At 47.7% G+C, this 22,392-nt stretch overlaps 1 protein-coding gene across 1 annotated transcript; it reads left to right on the forward strand.

Moving 5' to 3' along the window:
- The first annotated feature begins 3,287 nt into the window (after positions 1–3,287).
- On the forward strand, positions 3,288–20,516 carry GJA5 (gap junction protein alpha 5). Its single transcript, XM_029947808.1, has 2 exons — positions 3,288–3,421; positions 17,385–20,516. Exon 2 carries the CDS (start codon positions 17,417–17,419, stop codon positions 18,491–18,493), a length of 1,077 nt encoding a protein of 358 aa, XP_029803668.1. The 5' UTR covers positions 3,288–3,421; positions 17,385–17,416; the 3' UTR covers positions 18,494–20,516.
- The last annotated feature ends 1,876 nt before the right edge of the window (positions 20,517–22,392 follow it).

Here is a 22,392-nt window from a genome sequence, read left to right on the forward strand (position 1 = left end):
TTCCTCCACAGCCGTGGGGAGAAAGTGCCTGACCTTTCACATCAGGCAGACCTTTTCTCCACTTCTTAACTGAGTAATCTTGCACAATGTACTAAACTTCTCCGAGTCTGAATTTTATTTCCTATAAAACAGAAATAATAACACAGTGTCTACCTTGTGTGAGGTGAAAATGTCCAGTACATAGAAGGCCTTCAATAAATGTGCCTTGCCCTTTGTCCTTCACTAACGCATAACAAACAGATCACGCTGTATGAATCTGTTTTCCAAGAGATTTTTTCCCCCTCACCTAACTGAATGCTTTAGTGTATCATCATACATTGAGGACAAATACATATTGAGTACTGCCTTTTATACTAATTTTCTTGCCTCCATGCTGATTGGAATGTCAGGATCTTGTGGACAAAAGACAGCCCTTCTCTTCTACTCAGCAGAGGCTGGACCCATAGGCTGGGCTCCTTGTTCAGGAGACACTGGTGGATTGTTCAGATGGTCTTTAGAAGGTCATCTGTCTGTCTTCTCATCTCCAAGTAGAAGAAGGTGAAGAGTGCCTCGCCCAAAGCCCTGCACATAATAGATGTTGAATGATGTCGCTTTTGCCAGCCCGCATCTACAGCCTGTCCCTTACAGGTACTGCCCACCATTTCTTTGACTTATTCTCTAAATCCTCTCTGAGTTCTTCATATTTTTACATGTGGGGCACATAGACCTTGGCACCTCTGTGTAAGACCCTGTCTTAAGCAGAATGTGAGGATGAAAAGGACGACACAGCAGACAGACCCTCAGTTCCCACCCCAGGCCCAACACCTCCTTTTCTGGGGCATTGTGCATCTGCTCCTGGCATCCTTCTTGGATATGTGGGGACAGCTAGATTTAGCTCCTTTAGACAATCACCCAGAATCCATAGCCTGAATGATATTTTCCTTAATTTTGCCCGAGTCCTTCTCTGAGCCTGGAAGAGACCCAGGTAAGAAATACAGCAGACTTCTGAAGGCCTTGCCAAGGCAGCATAGCTTTGGGCCATCAAAATGCACTCTGCCCTCAATACCACTATAAGTTCGGTACCTGGCTGGGAAGCTGCTCCACTTTGCTGTGTTGGGATAATCCTCATTCCAGACATCAGTCTTTTCCCTACACTAACTTAAACTTCCTGGGTCACTTCCCAGCAGCCCATCCAGTTTCTTCACTGCCCTGTTTCTTGACCTTCCAAGCAGGGTGGGAGCATTTACCTTCTGTGCCCTATGATCTGTCCAAGATTATGGGTGTGCCCACCTCTTGGTAGGTCTTTCCTTCATGACATTCAGAGGAAAATGCATTCTCCTTCATCCTTAGCCCTGATCCCAGCTAGACTCTCCTTTGGCAGCCAGTGATCTAGGAATTAATACATCATTAAATCTTTTCCACTCTCAGATTGTCCTTCAGCTGACACTTATGCGTTCTTTAACTGGCCCATCTCCTGGATAGAGATAATAAAGTGTTTCCAGGAGGCCCCAGGTTTTCTAGACTGGCTGGGGTATATGGACAAAGCCGTAGTATAGGGCTAATCTCTGTTGTGGAGAAGAAACTGGTAGCACCAGGGCTCCCTATATTTCATTTGCTGAATTCTATCCTAGGAGTTTGGCCCAGCCGTGGTAAGGAGACTGGTACGGTATGTATGGTGTTATATTGATCATGCTGTCTCATCCACAGCACCTAGCATGCTCTAGACATTGTCCTAAGTGCTTTATGCATACTCATTAGTTCTCACAGCAACCTGAGGAGGTCATTATTATTATCTCCAATTTATAAAGCCCAGATGTACAGAGGTTAAGTTAACTTGCTTGGTGTTACATAGCTGGTGAGTGGGAGGGCCACGGTTCAGACCCAGACAGGCTGGCCCTGGAATCTTCTCTCCTGCTACATTAGAAAAAATGAGTGAAATTCTGACCGAGGAATCCAGAATCCAGAATTTTTTTTCCAGTAAGGCTGCTGCCTCCCTGGGAAATTTGGCCCCACGTTCTTTCCCCTCTTGCCGATCCTGAGCTTATTCACCGAGGAAGAATATCACCCACTAACGAAACAAACAGTTTTTGCAAAATGTTGGCGTGTGTGTGAGCAGTGCCGTGTGTGAGGGCAATCCTGTGGAGCCGAGTAATGGATCTGGGTTCTGGTCCTGCCTCTGCCACCTACTCTCCGGTCCATGACACTGACACGTGGCCTCCACTCTTTGAGCCTCAGTCTCCCTGGCTGTCCCAGATGAGCTCTGGGGTTTCCTCTTGCTGTCGCAACCTGTGGGCTCTTGGTCATTGGTTTGTCTGGGTTCAGTCCACTCACAGCAACCTCTGTTACTGATATTTGTCAGACTATGAATGGGTCTATGGAGCTGCGCTTAAATTAAGGTGAGGAATTGAGGAGTTGGGAAGGAGGGGAGATTAAGGGAAGGGAAGCCTCCTAGTTTCTGAATTTGCTCACCTGGAACCTATGATCTAACAAGAGATTGGGACACCTGTATGCTTTTGTGAGAGGCGCACAGAAGTGAATTTGGGCATTGGCTAAAACTTCTGACCCCAACTCTACCACTCACCCCCCGGGTCACCACGATTGGCTTTCCTCAAATGTAGGAATGTCTACCGTGGAGAACTAGAAACTGGAATGATTTGTGAGATAAAAAGGGAATATATATACATATTCTAGCCCAGTGTTGAGCACATAGAAGGTGCTCTTGTCTCTTTAGAGAAGAGGGAGAAAGGAAGAGGATCCTGATCAGTGAGGGTGTCCTTTCCCAGTCCTTTGGAGGTTTTCAGTTACCCCTGGTATGTATTCTGGGTGCCGGTGGTTGGGTTGTGAGACCACATTTCCTATGCTAGCTGCTGCTCAGCTCCCTGAAGGGGGAGGACAGAGTGGAGGTCCCCACAAGACCTGTTCCGTGAAAGAGTGCTCTTTTTCTTTGGCGGCAGGAAAAGGATGGAGAAGATGGATCTCTTGGGCAATGCCAGTGCCCCCTGGTGCCCCAGGAGAGTCTTGGCCGAGGAGCTCCAGGGGACTAGGGAAGGCGGTATGTAACCAGCCCAAGGGAGTAGAGGGGGGACGCCAGAACTGTGGTGACAGCGACAGTGGAGGTCAGCAGGGGAGGAGGAGGGCTCTGTCAGTCTCTCAGTCACCTCTGGAGAGGGCGGTGAGGACAGACTGCAGGGGGGTAGAGGGAAGAAAACTTTTGAAGTGAGCACAGATTCTAAGCCGGGAGGGAGGGACCTGAGGGGAAGGGGGTGGGGACCGAAAGAGTAGGAAGAAGTGGGAGGAGAGAGGGCGACAGACACGGAGCCAAAAGCGGATGGGAGAGCAACTGACAGGCTGAGAGCCTGACCGGTGGGCAGCAGAGGAGGTGGCCCGGAGCCCGGGACTCGGGGGAGCCCGCAGAGATCCCAGAGAAGAGGACGAGGAGAAGGTAAGGATGAACTTGCTCTCCAGAGATGAAGACTTGAAGTTCCAGGCTGCAGGGCCACAGGCTCTTCTCTGTTCCCAGAAGCTTATCCCCTACCCCTGGCTATTCCCTGTGTGGCGGAGGTCGGGAGAGATGGAGCAGGATGGCTGTGAAGCAGCAAGGAAACTACTTGATCTATAAGGAGCTTTAGAAGTGGGAGGGGAGTGCTCTCGCCGTGGGTCTACCTCTGGGGAACTTGCGGCTCCAGGGACATCTTCCAAGCCGTGCAGTGGTCCATCTCCAAGAACTTGGGGAGAAGATGGAGTTGGCCCTTTAAAAACAAAAACCATCACTGTTTTTAGGATGCTTCCTTGAGGCTTGGAATCTTCTTTGAAATGTTTTCCCCAGCAGCATCTAGGGGAGTGTTTTGATTCCCCCCCCCCACAAGGCATGTTGGGTGGTTTAAAAATATTCCCTGCTTAGTCTCCTGCGGAGTATCAGGTCCCCACAGTGGGCTGGGAGCCCTGTGGTCTGCCACTTGCTGTCGCTGTCATAGGAGAGCGTGGTGAGCATGCAGAGTGGAGGCAGGAAGAAGTGCCCAGCCAAGGTCCCCTTTCCTCCTGGCTGCAGGGCCCCTTGACCTCTCTTCTGAGCACCCCGTCAAAGATCCCTGACTTGGGGGCCGAGATACCCAGGTGCTGGTGCCCTGGAGTAGCTGTGTATCCTTAGGCCAGACACTTCCCCATTTCCTCGTCTAGAAAATGAAGGGGCCTGAAGAAGAAGGGTACCTCCGGTTCCATTCAGCAGGAACATGGTACAAGTATGGTTCCTTCAGCTCAAACACACCTCAGAATCTTGAAAAAGGGAAGCTTCGCATGAGGGTTTTACAGCTTTCCTGTGCCCTTGCTCAGTTTTGACTTGATTCCACCCTCCCAGTGTCCCATCATAATGGAGGGACTCCTGGTTTTTACTCTCACAAGGCTCTGGCACAAGGGATCTGGCTGGCCAGAGAAAAGGCAGGACAGAGCAAGGAACATTGGACAGGGAGTCAGGAGACCCAGGAGACATCCAGGAAAGCTGGAGAGGAGACAGCTAGTGGTGGAGGTGCCGGCCCTCCATTTTCCAGCGGCATGGGCTCACCACTGAGGGCATGGGCCGGACTTAGGCGGCCCAGCCTGACTTTCGTTCTCAGTAGGCCCTCATCTTTTCCGCCTAATGCCCCCAGAGTCCCAGCCCAGCCCAAGAGCCTGATTCACTGCTCTCTAGGGACAGCTCTGCACTTTCCACCTTCTGGCAGGTTCCCCAGGGCAGCAGAGCTGTTTGGAGCCTACTCTCCTGGCTGTTTCTCCTCATCTTTTCCTCAGTCAGCTGCTGCCAAGGAGCATGAGCAGAGAACACCAGGAGGCATGCTCCCTGGCTTCCAAACCGGTGCCCCTCGCCCACCCTCCCACTCGCATCCATGAAGGCCAAAGAGCCATGGCAGTAACACAATCAAAATGCCCTGCTTTGCCACTGCCTTTGAACCCCACACAAGTTCTTGCTGCGCTCCTGAATCTGGTTACTGTTCTTGTCTGTCCGCTGCCTCACTCCCGTCCCCTCTCCTTTCATTGGCCACAAGTCCTGGGCCATTAGGTCTGGAAGAGGTCTCTTAGATTTCCTGTTAACTTCTTCGACTGAGAGTGAAAACGAAGCCTAGCAAAGGCAAGGGACCTATGAGGCTGACCCAGTGAGTCAGGCCCATTTGCTCAGGAGGACATCCAGCCTGTTCACTCAGACCACCCTCCGGACTCTGTCCTTGGCTGTGTTTTCTGAGCCTCCGTTTCTCTCCAGGCCTCCCTGCTTCTTCCACTGAAGTACCTCTGCAGTCCTGTTTTCTGGCACTGATGCCCACCTGCCCCTCGTTATCTCTGCTGACGGCTGGAGGGGGGGTAGCATGCAGTGGAGGGTTCTGGGCACTGGCTGCCAGCAGGGTGACCAGAGTGCCGCCTGGCCTCCTGGAGGCTGACTGACCCTACTACAGCCAATGAGCACAGGACTGGGTGTTGTCTGCCTGGATCCGTCAGGAGACCTATAGTCCTCAGGGCCAGGGAGACCCAAGGCCCAGGCTTAGTCCCCTGTCTCAGGGAAGACCTCCCCCACCTGGGATTCTAGCAGCTCTCTGTGCCAGCTGGCCCCAATGTGGGTTCCAGGATTAAGCTGACCGAGGGGAAGAGATGCCCTCTTTTCCAGGAAAGATTTGGGCTGACTCCTTGTATATAGTCGGAAGCTGCTGGCTCTCGGAGAATCGCAGCTTGATGCCACTTTGGGATTCACTTGTTTCTGCATATTAGCAAATCATGGGCAAAAACAAAATTCAGTTTTCAACAATCCACTCACCTTCATAAGGAAAGGGAATCAGAGGGGTCTCAGAATCAGAGGTATTGACAAAGCACAGAAAGATTGTAGAGTTTATTTAACTCTGAGTCACATTTGGAGTCACATTTGGGTTGAAATTTCAGCTGTGTGACTTAGGGCAGATTATCTAATGTCTCTGAGCCCCAGTTTCTTCGTCTGCCCAAGAGGTCAATAAGTGCCTTCCTTGTAAGGTTTTATGAAGATTAAATAAAATAATGTACAGATTGCCCCCCGCTTTCAGAAAGTTTGCTTTATGCCACTTAACTTTTACAGAAGACCTACATTATAGTATCTGTTTTCTCTGATGGAAATCCAAAAGAGGATTTATTATTTTTAAGTTTATATATTTATTTTGAAAGAGAGCGAGCAAGTGGGGGAAGTGGGGGGGGGGAGAGAGAGAGAGAGAGAGAGAGAGAGAGAGAGAGAGAGAATCCCAAGTAGGCTCAGCACTGTCAGCACAGAGCCTAATGCAGAGCTCAAACCCAAGAACTTGTCAGACCATGACCTGAGCCAAAATCAAGAGTTGGCTGATTAACACACTGAGCCCCCAAGGCACCCCCCAAAAGAGGATTTATGGAATGGTCATTGTTCTTTGCTTTACACCATTTTGGCTTACAAATGGTTTCATAGGAACAATCTACTTTTTTGGATAGTGGGGGAAACCTATATTTAAAATGGTTATTGTATATTAGGTGTCCAATGAACAACGGAACAATAGGGTAGAATCCAGGTCACCTGTTCCTCAGCCTGTTTCTTTGAACGACATCTCATTTTATGTAAAAGCCTTTCCACAGGGAAGGCTCACACTGGCATGGAATTCTGAGGAAGTACTGCTTGGTTTTTATGACCACAGGTTTTTTTTTTCTGGGACTACTTTTGCTGACTTCTAAGATGAGGGGGTCAGAAAGTCTAGCTTTGCCTTTTGGCTCTGCCACTAACCTGCCACACTATCACAGTTGGTCAAGTCACAAACTCCCTGGATATTCTAATTTAGAGCTAGAAGGGCTTTAGCAACTGTCCAGCTCAACAGCTTTCTTGTATACATGAGCAAACTGGGGTCCAGGGAGGGGACATGTCTCAACTAGAGTCACGGAGAAAGAGCTGGGACCACAAAGAGACTCTCTTTCAAGTCTCTTGTTCAGAGATAACTTCCAGGATCTTAATCCGACCTGGCATCTCTGTGGTTCAGAACCTCAGAGGAGGGTAGACTTGGTTAGGGGTCGGGATGGCCCTTCCCCTCTGTTCACAGAATAGATAATCAGCTATTTCTCTTCCAAGTAGAATGGAGCCAGCTTCAAATCCACCTTGTGGATGTGCCTTTGGATTGGTGGGTGATCAGATTCAAAAGCTCCTCAGAAGGTAAAAATTACATGAAGCACACATTTTGTAATATGAACTCACATGGAGTCCATCTCCAGACCCAAAGGATTGACTTGAGAGAAAAGTCTGGAGGCAGGCTGGACCTGTTTCAAGAACGAGAGGGGCCTGATATGAGCAGGGTCCTGTACCTCCTTTCTTCTCCATGCTTGCCTCCAAGGGTCTGCGTGTCCATGATATAATTAATTTATGGTGAAATGAATATCCTTCCCATCACCCATGTTTCCCTCACCTCTGATGATCCTTCCCCACTGGTGCATGTGAGTGTCCTTGTGAATTGCTCTAACCAGCCTGCTGCACTGCCAAAGTCCGTGTTAGGCTGGCTGGTTGGGTCATGCCTGAGAGGAGTTCTTACTGGCAATGTCAGAAAAGAAGACAAGGACCTAACCTTTTTGAGGGTCTACTATGTGCTAGATACTGTTCTAGGTAGCTCCACACATCCACATATTGTGTAATCTCCATGAGGAAACAGTCCCTTCTTTCAGATGAGGAGGAAATGAGAGGCTGAGTGACTCCCCCAGGGGCACACTGCTGGAGAGCGGAGGCAGGGTTCCAAGCCCACTCTTTCGTAGGGAACTTGAGGCCCACCACCTATTTTTGTCTCCGCCATTCTTGTTATGATTTGACATCAATGGAACATGAGAGTCTGCTGTTTGGCCAGCCGAAAACCCGGCAGTAGACACTGCTGCAGCCAAGAGCACTTAGTGGCTAAAAAAGGAAATAACTTTCTATATGTGAATTCCAGCCAAATGGTGGCAGAGGCTGAGGAGTCTGGGAATCCTGACCACTGCGGGCTGAGGGCTTCGATGGAATCATTCATTCTAGGAACAGCATATGCAAGGGCTGGCCAGCCAGGAGGCCACAGGCTAATAGGAAAAACCCTGAGCCTCTTCTGGGAAAGTGGGAAAAGCCCTGCTTGGGGAGACTAGATAGTGTTCTGGTCACAGGTTTGTCACCAGCTGTCAGGGCTAGGGCCTCTTTGATTTGCTTTCCTTTTGAGAGACACAGAGGGAGGGTAGGCTCTGAGTCAGGCAGACCAGCTGCAAGTCCCTTATGCAGCATTTGCTACTGGTGTGACTGTACAAGTCACTTGACCTCGGAGCTCAGTTTTCTCGCTGTAAAACAGGATCGTAACTACTTTCCTCCCAGAGTTAAGAGAAGGGCAAAAAGTCGTAAAATGCTTCACACATGGAAAACACTCAACTGAGTGGTACCTGTTATCACTATTCTTAACTTTCCTGGAAGTTAGTCTTCAGTTTTATAAAATAAGGGATTGGTTTTGATTGATGTCTAGATTCTTTTCAGCTCTACTATATTATATGAATCTATGACATGATGGTGAAAATATAAGAAAAGTAAGCATCCCATACGTTCAATTTTCATTAATACCTGCGTAAGTTTTAATCAACCTCTTGGGGGTGATTAATAAGGAGCTCCAATATTTCACTGTAATTGAATGTCTCCATTTGCCACTACCTCCCGTCTACCTCCTATAAACATTTCTTCTTCTAACAATTTAGGAAGAAAATTACTTATCCCAGCATAATTCTCCTTCCCTACTTTGTCTGCTCCCTTCCACCTCCTTGGCTTTGAAACAACTGTCTGCCAGCAGAGTGTTTCTGAGTAGCGCACTCTGTCCTTGTTAGAATAAAACAATGCAACGGAAAGAGCGGTTAATTATCTGCCATTGGCTGGAGTCGAAGGAAAATTAAAGTGACACTTCATCTCCTCCATCTGTCTCCTTCTTCTCTCTCATCTGTCTCTTTCCCTCCTCTTTGGTGATCAAGCTTCAGGGGTGTAAGCCCCACTAGACTTTGGAGAAAGTTGCCCACACTGCCCAGCTCCATAGCTGTGTTACCAACATGGTTGGTTCCCCGGAGGTTGAAGAGGCTCCCCCAAACCTAAGTCAGGAAAAGAGGGGAAATTCTAAATGGGAGAATTATCCCCAAGCACTTAGAACTCAACTCCTGATTCTAACAGTCACTTTGAAAACATCCCTGCAGCACTCACCTAAAAGTGAGCCATAAAAGTGGCCAGCCTCTGACTGGTAAGGGTTTTGAAGGAACCTTAGGTGATTTCGATAGAATCCAGCACAATTGTTAGCACAGGCAGGGGTGCTGCTGTCAGACAAGGCCAGAGCTCGGTTTGCTGTTTACTGGCCAGTCTCCCTCAAGCGACCTTGCTCAGTCAACCTCCCCCAGGCCTGATAAAGGGGATGGGGATAATCCCTACTTGCCCAAGTTGTTGGGACAATCACATGAGAAAATACATATCCGGAAACTAGCAAAAAGTCTGACACACAGAAAGGTCTCAACAGCTTAATGTTCTTATTATCATCATCACCTAGATTGAAAGTTTCTTCTTATGTCACTGTAGGTAAACTAGAAAATGGAGTGGAGACTCCCCATGGGTAATAAAGATTGTAGAAGTAGCTGAAGATCAAGACCACTTTCTTATGCGATCCTCCCGTATCTCCGCATTTCAGGGAGAAACTATTGGGGGTGGGGAGGGGAAATCACAAAGACATGCATTAATGAATAAGATATGAAGAGTTTTGAGATGATGGTTACGCTTGGTGCTTTACTTTATAAAGCCACCTTTGATGTCGGCATAGCACAGGAGTTGAAGAAACACTTTCCGAACCGAGCTGCACTGATGTGATATTATGTCCAAGGATCCTTTAAGTGAGGCCCTTTGGGACCTTTTACAACAGAATTCTCTTAACTGGAAAGCAAGTCGGCCCTGCTCTGTTCCACATTCCACTGTTTGGTAAGCGGAATTATAGCATGGGCCAGAGTGCTGTTATTATTACCATGAAAAACAACCTTTATTGAGAACCAGAGATCTGTTAGATAATGCCCCGGACATGTGTCGCTGTCCAGAATTAGACTCAGACTCTGACGAGGGGTCTTATCATCTAATTTTGACAAGCTTGGGTGACCTCCCCAGTGGTCTGTGGGGAGGAAGTGGAGAAGAAACAGTCCATGGTGAGCAGCTACGTCTCTGCTCTAGACACATCCGGGCTGTCTTTGAGCTAAGCAGAGGGCTCTGTCACTGACAGAAGGAAGGCTCAGTGGCTGCTGTCTCCCTGGTGCTTTGGTCACCACAGTCATTGTGCAGGTGCCCCAAGGTCACCCTCCCAGGGAGTCTCTCTACTGGCAGTGGGTGTTTTGAGGGAGCTGAATGCTGTAATTCATTCACTGTTGTTCATTTTTAAAAGTACATGAATTAGCCTACCAGGTACAAGGCACCATGTCAAGCACTAAGAGGGAGGAGTGGGTAGGGGGATTTTAGGGGGAGGATGCAAGGATGAACAGATATGGGCTTTGTCTTCAAGGACCTCAGGGTTGAGTTGGAGAGATAACACACAGCCATTAGAGCAAAGAATTCTCATTATGTGTTTAAAACCCCAATGGCTTTACAGTTCAGTCTGAGGCCCAGCTTCTGACTTGGGGTCCGGGTGGGGGCACAGAAATGAGAAGGCTGTTATGTGTGGCTACCCAGACAGATTGAGAATCAAGAGAAGGAAGAGAATTTTCAAGGGATCCCCATGGTAGTAGCTTCTTGCTCGCTTGCAATATGCTTTCTGGAGCAGGAGACAGGGTGCTGTTTCAGCAGAGTACTGGGTGGACCTTGTTACCTGAAACCTACCTAGTTTCTGCTACAGCCACTATTAGAGGGCAGCAGGATGATTACTGATCGTGCTGTGCCTTATGTCCCCACCTCATTTGAGGGCTGCATCCCATTAGGGTCTACCCACAGGAGTAAGTCATATATGAACTATGGTCTATCACAGGGGTTGAGAACTACTCCAAACTCCTAGGCATGGCCCCCAAAGCCCTCCATAATCTGCTCCCACCTATTCTTCAGACTCTGCCTCCCTGCTCTGCTCATTGTCCTCTAAAACCATGCTGGTTTTCACTTGGTAGATTTGCTCATGTGGTTGCCTTTGTCTGGAATGCCTCCACCTCTCCTGTACCCACTCCTCACCTCTACAAATGTCACTTCCACCTAACTCCTACTCAAGGGGTGCCTATTATGGGAAGCCTAGTATATTTGCACATTTGGTTGTGTTTGTATCTGCAACCAGAGAGTAAATTGCTTCAACATAGAGTCCTACTTATCTTTGGGTCCCTAACTACTAGCACATAAGAGACACTCAGTAAATGTATGTGAGGGTGAACTGAATTATACTTTCCCATAATCCCCTCAGCACCCCACCCAGTGCTGGTCACATCTAGGGAGCATCATAAATATTTGTTTGCCTAAAAGCTGGCCCCCAGGTCTTACCATTAAATGGTAATCATGTCTCAAATAATTCACTGCCCCAGAGTGAGAAGGAGCATTTGAAGTTCTGAAGGGGAAGACATAAGAATTGATGGTCTCTACCCTTGGAAGGAAGATGGAGGGAAACTTTCTGGTGTGCACAAGACTTGGTCAGAAACTCGAGTGGTCTAGGTTTTATCTTTGAGCAAGTCTCTTACCTTCTGTAGATGTCTCCTCTGCAAAAAGAGGTGAGGGCCATCATCCCACAAAGTGGCTATGAGGATTCCCCTATTCAACAATAAAAATTGAGTGTCTATATGTTTTGAAGGTATTCAGTTGTGAACAAAACCCAAATATGGTCCCACCCTCTTGGAGTCAACAAGAGAAGGTAGGAGAAGCTCATCTTGATCTGGGTAAGATTTTATTTTTTCTTACTGGACTTAAGTAGGAAGATTTGAGCCTCCTTAGGATCACTCTGTAATCTTACTGTTAGGTCAAACTTTTTTTTTAATCATTAAGAAAGCATTTATTATGGGGATGCCTGAGTGGCTCAGTTGATTAAGTGTCTGACTTCAGCTCAGGTCATGATCTCATGGTTTGTGGGTTCAAGACTCACTGTGGGCACTGTGCTGTCAGCGCAGAGCCAGCTTTGGATCCTCTGCCCCCCTCTCCCTGCTCCTTCCTCTCTTGAAAAACAATAACAAAACAAAACAAAGCATCAAAACCAAACAAACAAGAAAGCATTTATTATTTACTTAATGTGAGAACTTAATTCAATAAGAATACAAAGTAGAAGACAAGCCTTTTGACTTTGAGACATCTGTCACTAATTTGAAGGGAAAAGCTGTTAAATCCTTGAGGGTAGGAATCTTGCCTGATGTTATTGGTTCAACAGACTTCACTGAGTGCCTAATAAGTGCCAGGTCTGGTGTCTCTTAGATATTATTTTCAGTACCCACAACAGTGGTAGGCTCATAGTGGGGACTCAAAAAAGTACCTGTGGGTTGGCTGATAGAAGGAAATATTTGGAAAATCAGTATAAGGCAGTATATAAGTAAGAATGTATCCTATAGGCTGAACAGTAATTTAGAGTTTTTAGAGCTCAGGAGACATCAAAGAGGGCTGAAATCAATTTGAGGAAAGCCTTCTCCATTTCTACCTAAATCTGTGGCATCAGAGGAAAAGATCCTGACTATGAGTTCATGTTAACCCAGATTGCTCTAAGTCGGTTTTTTATTTTTTAAATAATTTTTAATTATTATTCTCTTTAATTTTTTTTATTTTTTATTTTTGACAGACAGAGGGAGACAGTGCGAGCAGGGGAGGGTCAGAGAGAGAGGGACACACAGAACCCAAAAACAGGCTCCAGGCTCTGAGCTAGTTGTCAGCACAGAGCCTGACGCAGGGCCCAAACCCATGAACCGTGAGATCATGACCTGAGCCGAAGCTTAACTGACTGAGCCACCCAGGTGACCCTAAGTTGGTTTTCTTTGAAAACACTGGCTGTGTAGGAAGGCAACAATGCTAACATTGGACTGGGAGTGTAGGTACCTGAATTTTATCTGTAGGCACGTGATATGCAAAGTAGGAGAATAAAATGATTCTTGCTCACTATACATGAAAGCCTTCCTTTGGTCCTCTCCCTCTTTTCTAAGTACCATGTCACTATTACCAAGCAAGTTCCCTGGTGACTCTTCTAAATGTTTGCTTTGTCCCAAAATATGATGCAAAAAGAGGATGTTGATTTTGGAGTGAAGAAACTACAGAGTTGGGATGTTCTCCTCTGGGTTCTAGGAACCATCTCTTTTGCCTTGGGGATTTCAGTTGTGTCAGTTGCAAAGGGCTGTAGAATTCAATTATCCAGGGTTCCTTGGAGGGCTCTGACCTAACAAGGCCCTGCCCAACCCCCTAAGCCAGAGTCAACTCCCCCCATGTATTCCCATAGCACACTATACTTCCTTAATGTTAACACACATTATGCTTTATTACAATTATGTGTTTTGTCTCTCCCCTATACAGGCAGTTAAGTTCAGTAAAAGCAGGGACTCCTTGTTTGTCTTTTTAACTGCTATGTCTTAAGTGCCTTGTATGATACCTGGTAATCACTCTTATTAAGTGGTTGAATGAAAGGGAAGGACTTTGTAGCTAATTCTTGTCTTGTCTCTCTAGGACAAAGAGAAGTAAGAATGTGTGGGCCACATATAGTCCCCACTTGTGTGTGGGAAGTTGTACAGCCTAAGTATTGGGTATGTGTGTGGAACGGGGGAAAAAGGTAGGATGTAGCTGTGCTGCGGAGGATCTCAAGTTCAAGTTAAAGATTCTGAACTTTATAAGCAGTAGGAAGCCAGTGAAGATCACAGCTAAAGCAATGAGATATATTATTACCTTTGTGTTTAATAGAAATCATTCATGGCATGGCCAGCCTCCTTTGCCCCTCCTAACACATTTCCTGCCAAGAAACTGATAATAATCTACAAAGCATTTTACATGGTATACACCCAGTAAACTCAGTAACTATGTAATCCACATATTTCTTTGGCTGAAGCTGTGAGGGACCCAAAGGGACCAAGGCTGGGAATGTAGCTGGGAAACTGACTTTCATATTATAAACTGAGCAGCTGGTACAAGATAGCAATTTTAAGTTTCTCTGACCTCGCCTAGGTCATCCAGGAAGTCACAAATGAGAAGTCCTTCACCTATTTGCTGCCTCCAGGGCTCCTGGGGTCTGCCTCACCGCCACCCTGGTCCGCTAGTTTCCCTTGTTCCCTCCCCGTGAGGCAGCCTATCTGATGTGTCTGTCTCTCCTATTCCACAGTGCTTCATTCACTCTTGTGCCTGCGTTTTCTTTCTTCCAGGTAGGACTCCTTGCACCACAAGTGAAGGGGTCCGCAGTCAAGCCTCTGGGCAGACCAGACCAAAGCGCCACATTCTTTGCCTGGAACTATTTTTAGATCTCCTGGGGGACATTCAAGGAATGAACGACACAAAAGATCAAGGCAAAAGCCTTCAGGGACTGAGGGCGGTTTGGAAAACTTGTCCCAAATTTTGGAAGAATATGACATTTGTTTCTATTTTCCCTTTTGTGTCATTTTATTTCCATTTCTGTTTCCCTTTCACTTTCTCCCCTTCTGCTCTTCCATCTGGTTCTCTCTTCTTTGTAATGCAAATTTCTGCTTTCTTTCTCTCTCTCTCTCCCTCCTCCATTCTTGTCCTTTCCTACTATTTCCCTTGCTAGTAAAGTCTGCCTTATATTCTTTAGTTGTTATATGGGAAGTATGGTGCTAAGTGCTTTTTATACATCTCCTCATAATACTCTATGAGACAGATAACAGTATCCTCATTTTGCAGATGGGAAATTGAGATACAGATCCAGTAGCTTCTCTAAACTCAGTGATACTCAGGGATTTGAATTCACCACTTAGCTAACCCCCAAACTGTCTTCTCTTACATGGTGTCTCCTTTTCCATTCCCAACTCCCTCTTGTCCTTTCCCTCTTTTTGCTCCTCCTCTCCCCTTCTTTCCTTCCACATGTCTTCCTCCCCCACCCTCCCAAACTTTCCCTCCCTCCCTCTCTCAGACCCTCAACATATCCTGGTCCCTGCACGTGTGTGGACGACCCTGAAGGTGCTGAACACTACGCACATGCCTAGAAGAGATGACAGAGCATTCAAACTCTTATCTAATCAGCCATTTTCCTTTTAGGCAAACGCTCCACAATTTTCCACATTTGTAGGCTAAGGGAGGGGGGACCCTTCGCCACCTAAGGAAAAGGGCAGATGTCTGATCCCAAGCCAGAGGAAAGGTCTCAATACCTGGGTGGGTCTTTGATACGGAGGGGAATAGAGATCAAACTCTTTCCACTCATGTGTGGACTCTCAGGCTTGGGGAGCAGAGGCCTGGGAGAAGACAGGGCCAGGAGGCTAGTCCCCATCAAGGAGACTCTAACTCAGGAGTCAGTGGAGCCTGCATCATGAAATATCTACCCTGTCCTTCCTCGTACACATAAAGAATGTTCAGATAGGAACCAGGGGCACATTGGGAAGAAAGATGTGAAGGTCAAGGTTTGAACTTCACAATCTCTAAGATCCCACTATATTCTGAGGCTCTAGCATTCCAAAAAGGGAATATTTATATTCAGTTCCCTCCTTTTTTTTTTTCATTATCATTTTTTTTGTCACTCTGTTGCTTGGGGTTATTTAGAGGCTTAAGCCATAAGGACATTTATTACTCATCAAGTAAGAATTCTGGAGGTAGGCGATTCAAGAGCTGATTCAGGGGCCTCAGGATATTGGTTGGCATTTATGAGAATCTCTGGACAGCTTCAGACATTGTGATTCATACAGCCCTGTGCACACACAGGAAGTAGTGGGGGTGGGAGAGACCTCCAGCGAGGCTCTCTCCATTTACAGGCGGATGGAAAAGCAGTTTCTAGAGCACTCCCTCAACATTAGAACTCTCCCCATACCTGGCTGACCAGATCTAACTGCAGTGGAGACTGAGAAGTGAAATCTGGCCTTTTCACCCTGCTAAAGAGACGCAGGCAAGGAAGAGGGAATTGGTTTGCCCCTGGGTAGGGAACACCAGATCGTGCCACCCCTCCTTCATTCACTCAAGATTTACTAAGCACCCACTCTGGGCCAGGCTCTGGGCCAGGTGATGATGATATAGGGGAAAAGGCAATCTCTGTTCTCAAGGAACCCCTACTGGAAGAACGCAGACAGGCAGAGGACCACAAAACAAGATGGCAAGTGCTGGGAGGGAACTGAGTGTCCTCAGAGCCACCACAGGAAGTAAAGAGGCTCAGCTTGAAGAATCAGAGAGGTTGAAGGGAGCCCTGCCTGAGTTAAGTTCTAAAGGGTTAATAGGATTCAGCTAGGGGTGAAGGGGCATGTAGGAGGTGGCTGAGAAGAGGGCATGTGGGACTCTTCTAGGACGTGGAACTGAAGGAACTCATGGGGACAGGCCAGAAATGAGGCTGAGGAAGCAGGCAAGGGCCTGATGAGAGAAGGTTTTGTTTGGGGCATCAAGGTTTGGGGCATTTATTCTGGATGTGAGGATGAGCAGGTCTGGGCATAGGTACCTTCTGAACGTGGAAGGGTGAGCCGAGCTGTATGGTTGGAACAGCTGCACTGCACTGAGGCGTAGGAGGTGGGCATGAACCCGAGTATGCACCTGCGGTGCCGTTTGCTGGCATGACCCAACACGTTTTTGTTTGCCACCTTCCTGTACAGCTGGGCCCCACTGGAGGGTCTGAAGGATAGGGAATGCGTTTGGAGAGGTCAGGCTTACCACCCCCATAAGCGCTCCTTCCCTCTCACCCAGGTCTGCCTTCAGGAGCCAAAATAATTCTTTTTCACCTGATGCCCGTTCAAACATATGGAACATTTGAGTTAGGATCCCCAACATATCACGTACCTCAACTCATCTAACCCTCAAACACTGATGTAGCTACATTCCATCCCCCTTTTAAAGACAGGGAAGCAGAGTCAGTGAGGCCAATGGCCAGACTTGTGATGGCAGAGACCAGTCCGGCGTGCGCTCTGCTTCATCACGGTTCTCCAGGCATGGCCCTTGGACTGTGGGCCTCAGAATGACCAGGGCTTTCTGGGGCAAATCCTGATCCCAGGGGCCACCCCAGACCTCCCGAAGTAGACTCCCTGGAGGTCCTAGCACAGAATCCACACTGTAACACACTCCTCAGTTGATTTCCAGATCCATGAAATGGTGGGAATCACACCTGGGTCATGCTAACACAACCATGTTTAATCTCTTTCCTTTTAGTTTTGTGCACCTGGAAATAAAGAGAGCTTTTTAGGTAAATCTGACTCCTGAGTTGCCCTTTCTTAAAGAGCATGTTGGCACGGATTGGTGGCATCCCTGAGCACGACTGGACGCTCCAGACTTTGCAATCATCTCTCTCTTTTTCTCTCTTTCTCTGCCCCATTTGCAGAAGTCTCAGCAGCTGTCTCCTGCTGAGCCAGGATGGGTGACTGGAGCTTCTTGGGAGAGTTCCTGGAGGAGGTACACAAGCACTCCACAGTGATCGGCAAGGTCTGGCTCACCGTCCTCTTCATATTCCGCATGCTGGTGCTGGGCACAGCCGCCGAGTCGTCCTGGGGGGACGAGCAGGCAGACTTCCAGTGTGACACCATGCAGCCCGGCTGCGAGAACGTGTGCTATGACCAGGCCTTCCCCATCTCCCACATCCGCTACTGGGTGCTGCAGATCATCTTTGTGTCCACGCCGTCGCTGGTGTACATGGGCCACGCCATGCACACTGTGCGCATGCAGGAGAAGCGGAAGCTGCGGGAGGCAGAGAGGGCCAAAGAGGTCCGGGGTGCTAGCTCTTACGAGTACCCAGTGGCTGAGAAGGCAGAGCTGTCCTGCTGGGAAGAAGCGAATGGAAGGATTGTCCTCCAGGGCACTCTGCTCAACACCTACGTCTGCAGCATCCTGATCCGCACCACCATGGAGGTGGCCTTCATTGTGGGCCAGTACCTCCTCTATGGCATCTTCCTGGACACCCTGCATGTCTGCCGCAGGAGTCCCTGCCCCCACCCTGTCAACTGTTATGTCTCCCGGCCCACAGAGAAGAATGTCTTCATCGTCTTTATGCTGGCGGTGGCTGTGCTGTCCCTCTTCCTCAGCATGGCTGAGCTCTACCACCTGGGCTGGAAGAAGATCAGACAGCGCTTTGCCAAGTCTCGGCAGGGCATGGCTGAGTGTCAGCTCCCGGGCCCCATGGCCGGAATAGTCCAGAACTGCACACCGCCCCCTGACTTCAATCAATGCCTGGAGAGTGGCCCCGGGGGCAAATTCTTCAATCCCTTCAGTAACAAGATGGCTTCCCAGCAGAACACAGACAACCTGGCCACTGAGCAAGTGCAAGGCCAGGAGCAGATTCCTGGGGAAGGTTTCATCCACATCCGTTACGCCCAGAAGCCTGAGGTGCCCAACGGAGCCTCTCCAGGTCACCGCATCCCCCATGGCTACCAGAGTGACAAGCGCCGTCTCAGCAAGGCCAGCAGCAAGGCCAGGTCTGATGACCTATCAGTGTGACCCTCTTGTGTGGGGGGACCAGGCCCATGTGGGAACAAAAGAGGCTGAGAGAGGGAAGATGTGTCCCTACTGACTCCAACTCTCATTCTCATACCTGCTCTGCTCCTCTTGGCTCTGGGTCTCAGTGCCATTGCTCACTTACTCCAGAAGTTAGGACTCGCGCTCTGCCAGTGCAGGCAGACACCTGGTTTCCCACCCAGGCTGCCACCCCTTCCCCATCCTCTACCCAGTGTACTTAGAAGGCTTTCAGATTCTTTAGTCAACAGGGTAAAAAGAAAAGAGAACCGTGACAGATCTGGCCCGGGAGGGGTAGCCAGAGGCTAGGACAGCTCTGTACGTACCAGCCACATACCAAATGGGTTCTCCAAGTTTCTATGGCCTCGTTGACCTGATCGCCCTTCTTCCTGCAAGAAAGAGCTCAAAGTTCCCAGCCGATAGAGAGCATGAATCAGGGACCTTACATTAGATGTGCTCTTGAATCTGTTGTCTCGGTGGGCCAAACCTCGGAGTGACAATGAGGTGGCCTTGGACTGCCCTTGGCTGCCCTCCCTCTACCCAGTCTTACTTAAAAAGAGGTCCTTGGAACTTGACCAGCAGCCTCAACCTTACAAGTGCTTTGTTATGTACCACTGGCAAATGTCCCACCTTGGTGATGCTATACCCTTTACTTCTGCCAAGGTGACAACTAACTAGCCCATGGGGGTGCACGCTCCTCTAGGGAGCGACTGTGTACACAGGCTGCATTGGAATTCCTGCCGCCACCTGTCATCCTGCAGCTCTTTTACAGCTCAACCCGATGATAGAAACCATCCCATCCCTCCCTTCCTTGGCTGTTCACCCAATGCTCCCCTAAAGACCTTATCGACCAGAATGCCCAAGAAGCCGTCGTCCTTTCTCAGATCCTGACCAGATCACCAGCCATGAAGGCCAGTGGAATTTCCCTCGGTCTTATTAAAACAAAGAGGGCATTGTGCTTCTCAGATTCCCCTTGGGGAAAAATTATTCTGCTGTGAAGATAAAAATTTAAAAAAAAGAGAGAAAATACTGGAAAACTATTTCCCCCTCCTATTTATTTCCCTTGCTAACTGCCAACTTAGAATGCCAAGAGGAAGTGTGATGATGGCTATGGAGCCCCCAGATCTCTCTCTCCCTGGAGGGCTTAGCAGGGGCATGGAAGCCTCAAGGGACTCTCCAGCTCTCTTGGCAGGGGCCTCGTTTAAGAGCACAGAGATTCCTATGTCTCCCTGGTGCTCCTAAAGAGACTGCCAGAAAGTAGTGGGGACCACAGACTGTGAAAAAGCCCTGCCTTCCCAGGGACTGGCCTGGTTTCTCTGTTCAGTCCATCCATAATGGGTGGTCGCCATTTTGGATGATAGTAAAAGATGCTCAGAATTGGATACTGAGACTTGTAGGGAGATGATTACTTCTTAAAATGCATATGCATGTGTGTGTGCAGGTGCACATGTGAGCCAATAGGGTGGGGGAGGGGACGAGGAGGGGAGTCTGAAATAAGGAAAGGAAACCTTGTAGGAACTTGTATCTTCCTGCCCTCCCCTCCAGACGCCTGGCAGAGGGACTGAACCTCACTGTTTGTAGTGTCATTGACCTTGTAGATGAGAGTTTGGGGAAGAGAAGGGTGAAGGTTCAGAGATATCCTCAGCCTCTGCCCCACTCACCCATCTCCAGGCCCCTTTGCTTAGGGCTATTGGTGGGTAGAGAGAAGGATGAAGGTAGAGAGTTGGAGGGGACTGACCAGGATGCCATTTAGGGAAGAATGCCTGATCATTCCAGCTCCCTAAAGAGGACACCTTTTTATCTGTTGTCTGGCGTTGGCATTAAGATTCTCCCAAACAAAACCAAAAAGACTCTCCTTCCATCTCTACAATGGGTTTGTTTTGTGAAATGAGTGTTATTGGATTAGAAATCCTATGAGATTAGTCCTTGATAATGGGACTTTCAGGAATGAAATAGGAAATAATATGTGTAGTCTGTCTTAATAAAATTTGGCCCTGCATCTACATCACCTTTGTGTCCCTTTCATGCTGTGACCACAAAGAAGGATGGCGGACTTGGTGGGGGAGGGAAGCACTCTGACCCCACCCATCAGTCAGCAGTGCAAACAGCTTTGGAGTCCAGCCTGCAAGGGTGAAAATCCAGCTGCTGATTTACAGCCAGGCTCCAGGAAGTTACTTAATCTCTGAACCTTGGTCTGTACCTTGAGCCTCGTACTATCTACCTTACTGGGTTGTTAAATGAGAGACCATAAAGAGTTCAACAGAGTGCCTGGGAAAGAATAGTCTGTCACTAAATGGTAATCATCGATACTGTTGTCATTACTATTTTCATTATTGTGTTGAATTCATAGCATCTGAAAAGTTGGAATGTCAAGAGATGATTCCAGAACTTTCCCCATGGAGCTCACAATCTACCAATGAACCCAGGTGGTTCAATTAACTGAGACCAAATTAACTCAGAATAATGCAGAGGAAACAACTGGAATAGAATTAAATGGGAATTCATTTATTATCAACTCTAAGAACCACAGGCTCCAGGAAGTGAAATGCAGGACAAAATGACATGGAACAGGACACTTGGCCTGGGCCTCAAGAGGCTGTTTTAGACAAGTGAAGGCCTCAAGGATGACTCTGTGAAATGAGTCTGGGTGTTCCTATTTTACAGACACAGAAACTGAGGCCCAGGAAATTTCTGTGATAGTAGAGGCTTCTCACTGGCCTGTCTGATTGGGATCACATTTTTTTGGACTAGGAGAAATGATTCTTGTTCCAAACAAAGGGTCAAGGGATCACCTAGCACTTGACCAAACCCCTGGGGTGCTATTTCCTAGAGGAAGAAACAAAGGTTGAGAAACAGAAACAGAAGTATTCTCTTAATTCCCGGTCAGTGTTGCCCATCAGGGCCAGAAAGCTCTTTTAAAGAGGCTTGCAAGGAGATCATAGAACACATCTTATGACAGCAGAGTTGAGACTCAGGGGGTGCCTGGCATCTGTCCAAGAGCAAGGTGCTCAGCCCAGTCATGCCGGAGGAGTCTAAATGGAAAAAGCCTCTGAGATCCATTTTTTCTCCTCGAAAAGAAGCAGTACATCTCATGGTTTTATAAACATAGCTATTAACATTTAACAGTTTATATTACACCCAGACTGCAAAAGCCAAGGGACTTATTTTACAGCGAGTATGATTTCAACCTCATGTATCTGCTCTCATTTTCTCTTCCTCTCCCCTTTAAAGGTTCATCACTGAAGAGGGTAAGCTGGGTAGTAATACACTGAACACACTCTGGATTGTAGGCCCCTGCAGGCTCCTTTCCTAATTTCCTCCCTCCAGTGCCAGATAAGGCCAGAATTTCTACTACTAGTGTTTCATTACTGTGGTTAAGGTATCTTAGTGCTTAAGTGCTAATAGCACTTTTATGAAGAATCATAGTAAGAATGGATTTCAGATTTTTTCCTAGTAGCAAATTTTCCCAGCTGAGAGAAAAACAGAACAAGGGCAGTGAGCACCTTACAGGTGTCTTGAAGGCTTGAAGGCTTCCATGAAGAGAATTCATGATGCAGATGAAGAAAATGATGAGGTTCAAGGGGGTGCTGAAAATAGGCTTCCCATTCCCTAATCCTCCACAGATCCCTAGAAAGCCCTGTAGTCGGTCCATGCATTGAATGGTAAGCAGAATTTATAAGTGATAGATATATAAATAGAACAGGATCAATAGTTTCTCTTCTCATTAGTTTCTTGATGGCCATCAGAAATGAGTATGATCTATAGGTTTTTTTTTTTAATTCTTCTTTCAATTGGAAAAGAGAAAATTTTATTCAACAATATCTATTGAGCACCTAGCTTGGGCTGGGCACTATGTCAGGTTTTAGGAATGCAATTTTATAAAA

The sequence above is a fragment of the Suricata suricatta genome, chromosome 8 (genome assembly GCF_006229205.1).
Source record: "Suricata suricatta isolate VVHF042 chromosome 8, meerkat_22Aug2017_6uvM2_HiC, whole genome shotgun sequence".
Lineage (NCBI taxonomy): Eukaryota > Metazoa > Chordata > Mammalia > Carnivora > Herpestidae > Suricata > Suricata suricatta.

Bases quoted from the DNA above. Each gene is read 5' to 3' on its own strand.
- GJA5 (XM_029947808.1), top strand. From the start codon at position 17,417: ATGGGTGACTGGAGCTTCTTGGGAGAGTTCCTGGAGGAGGTACACAAG.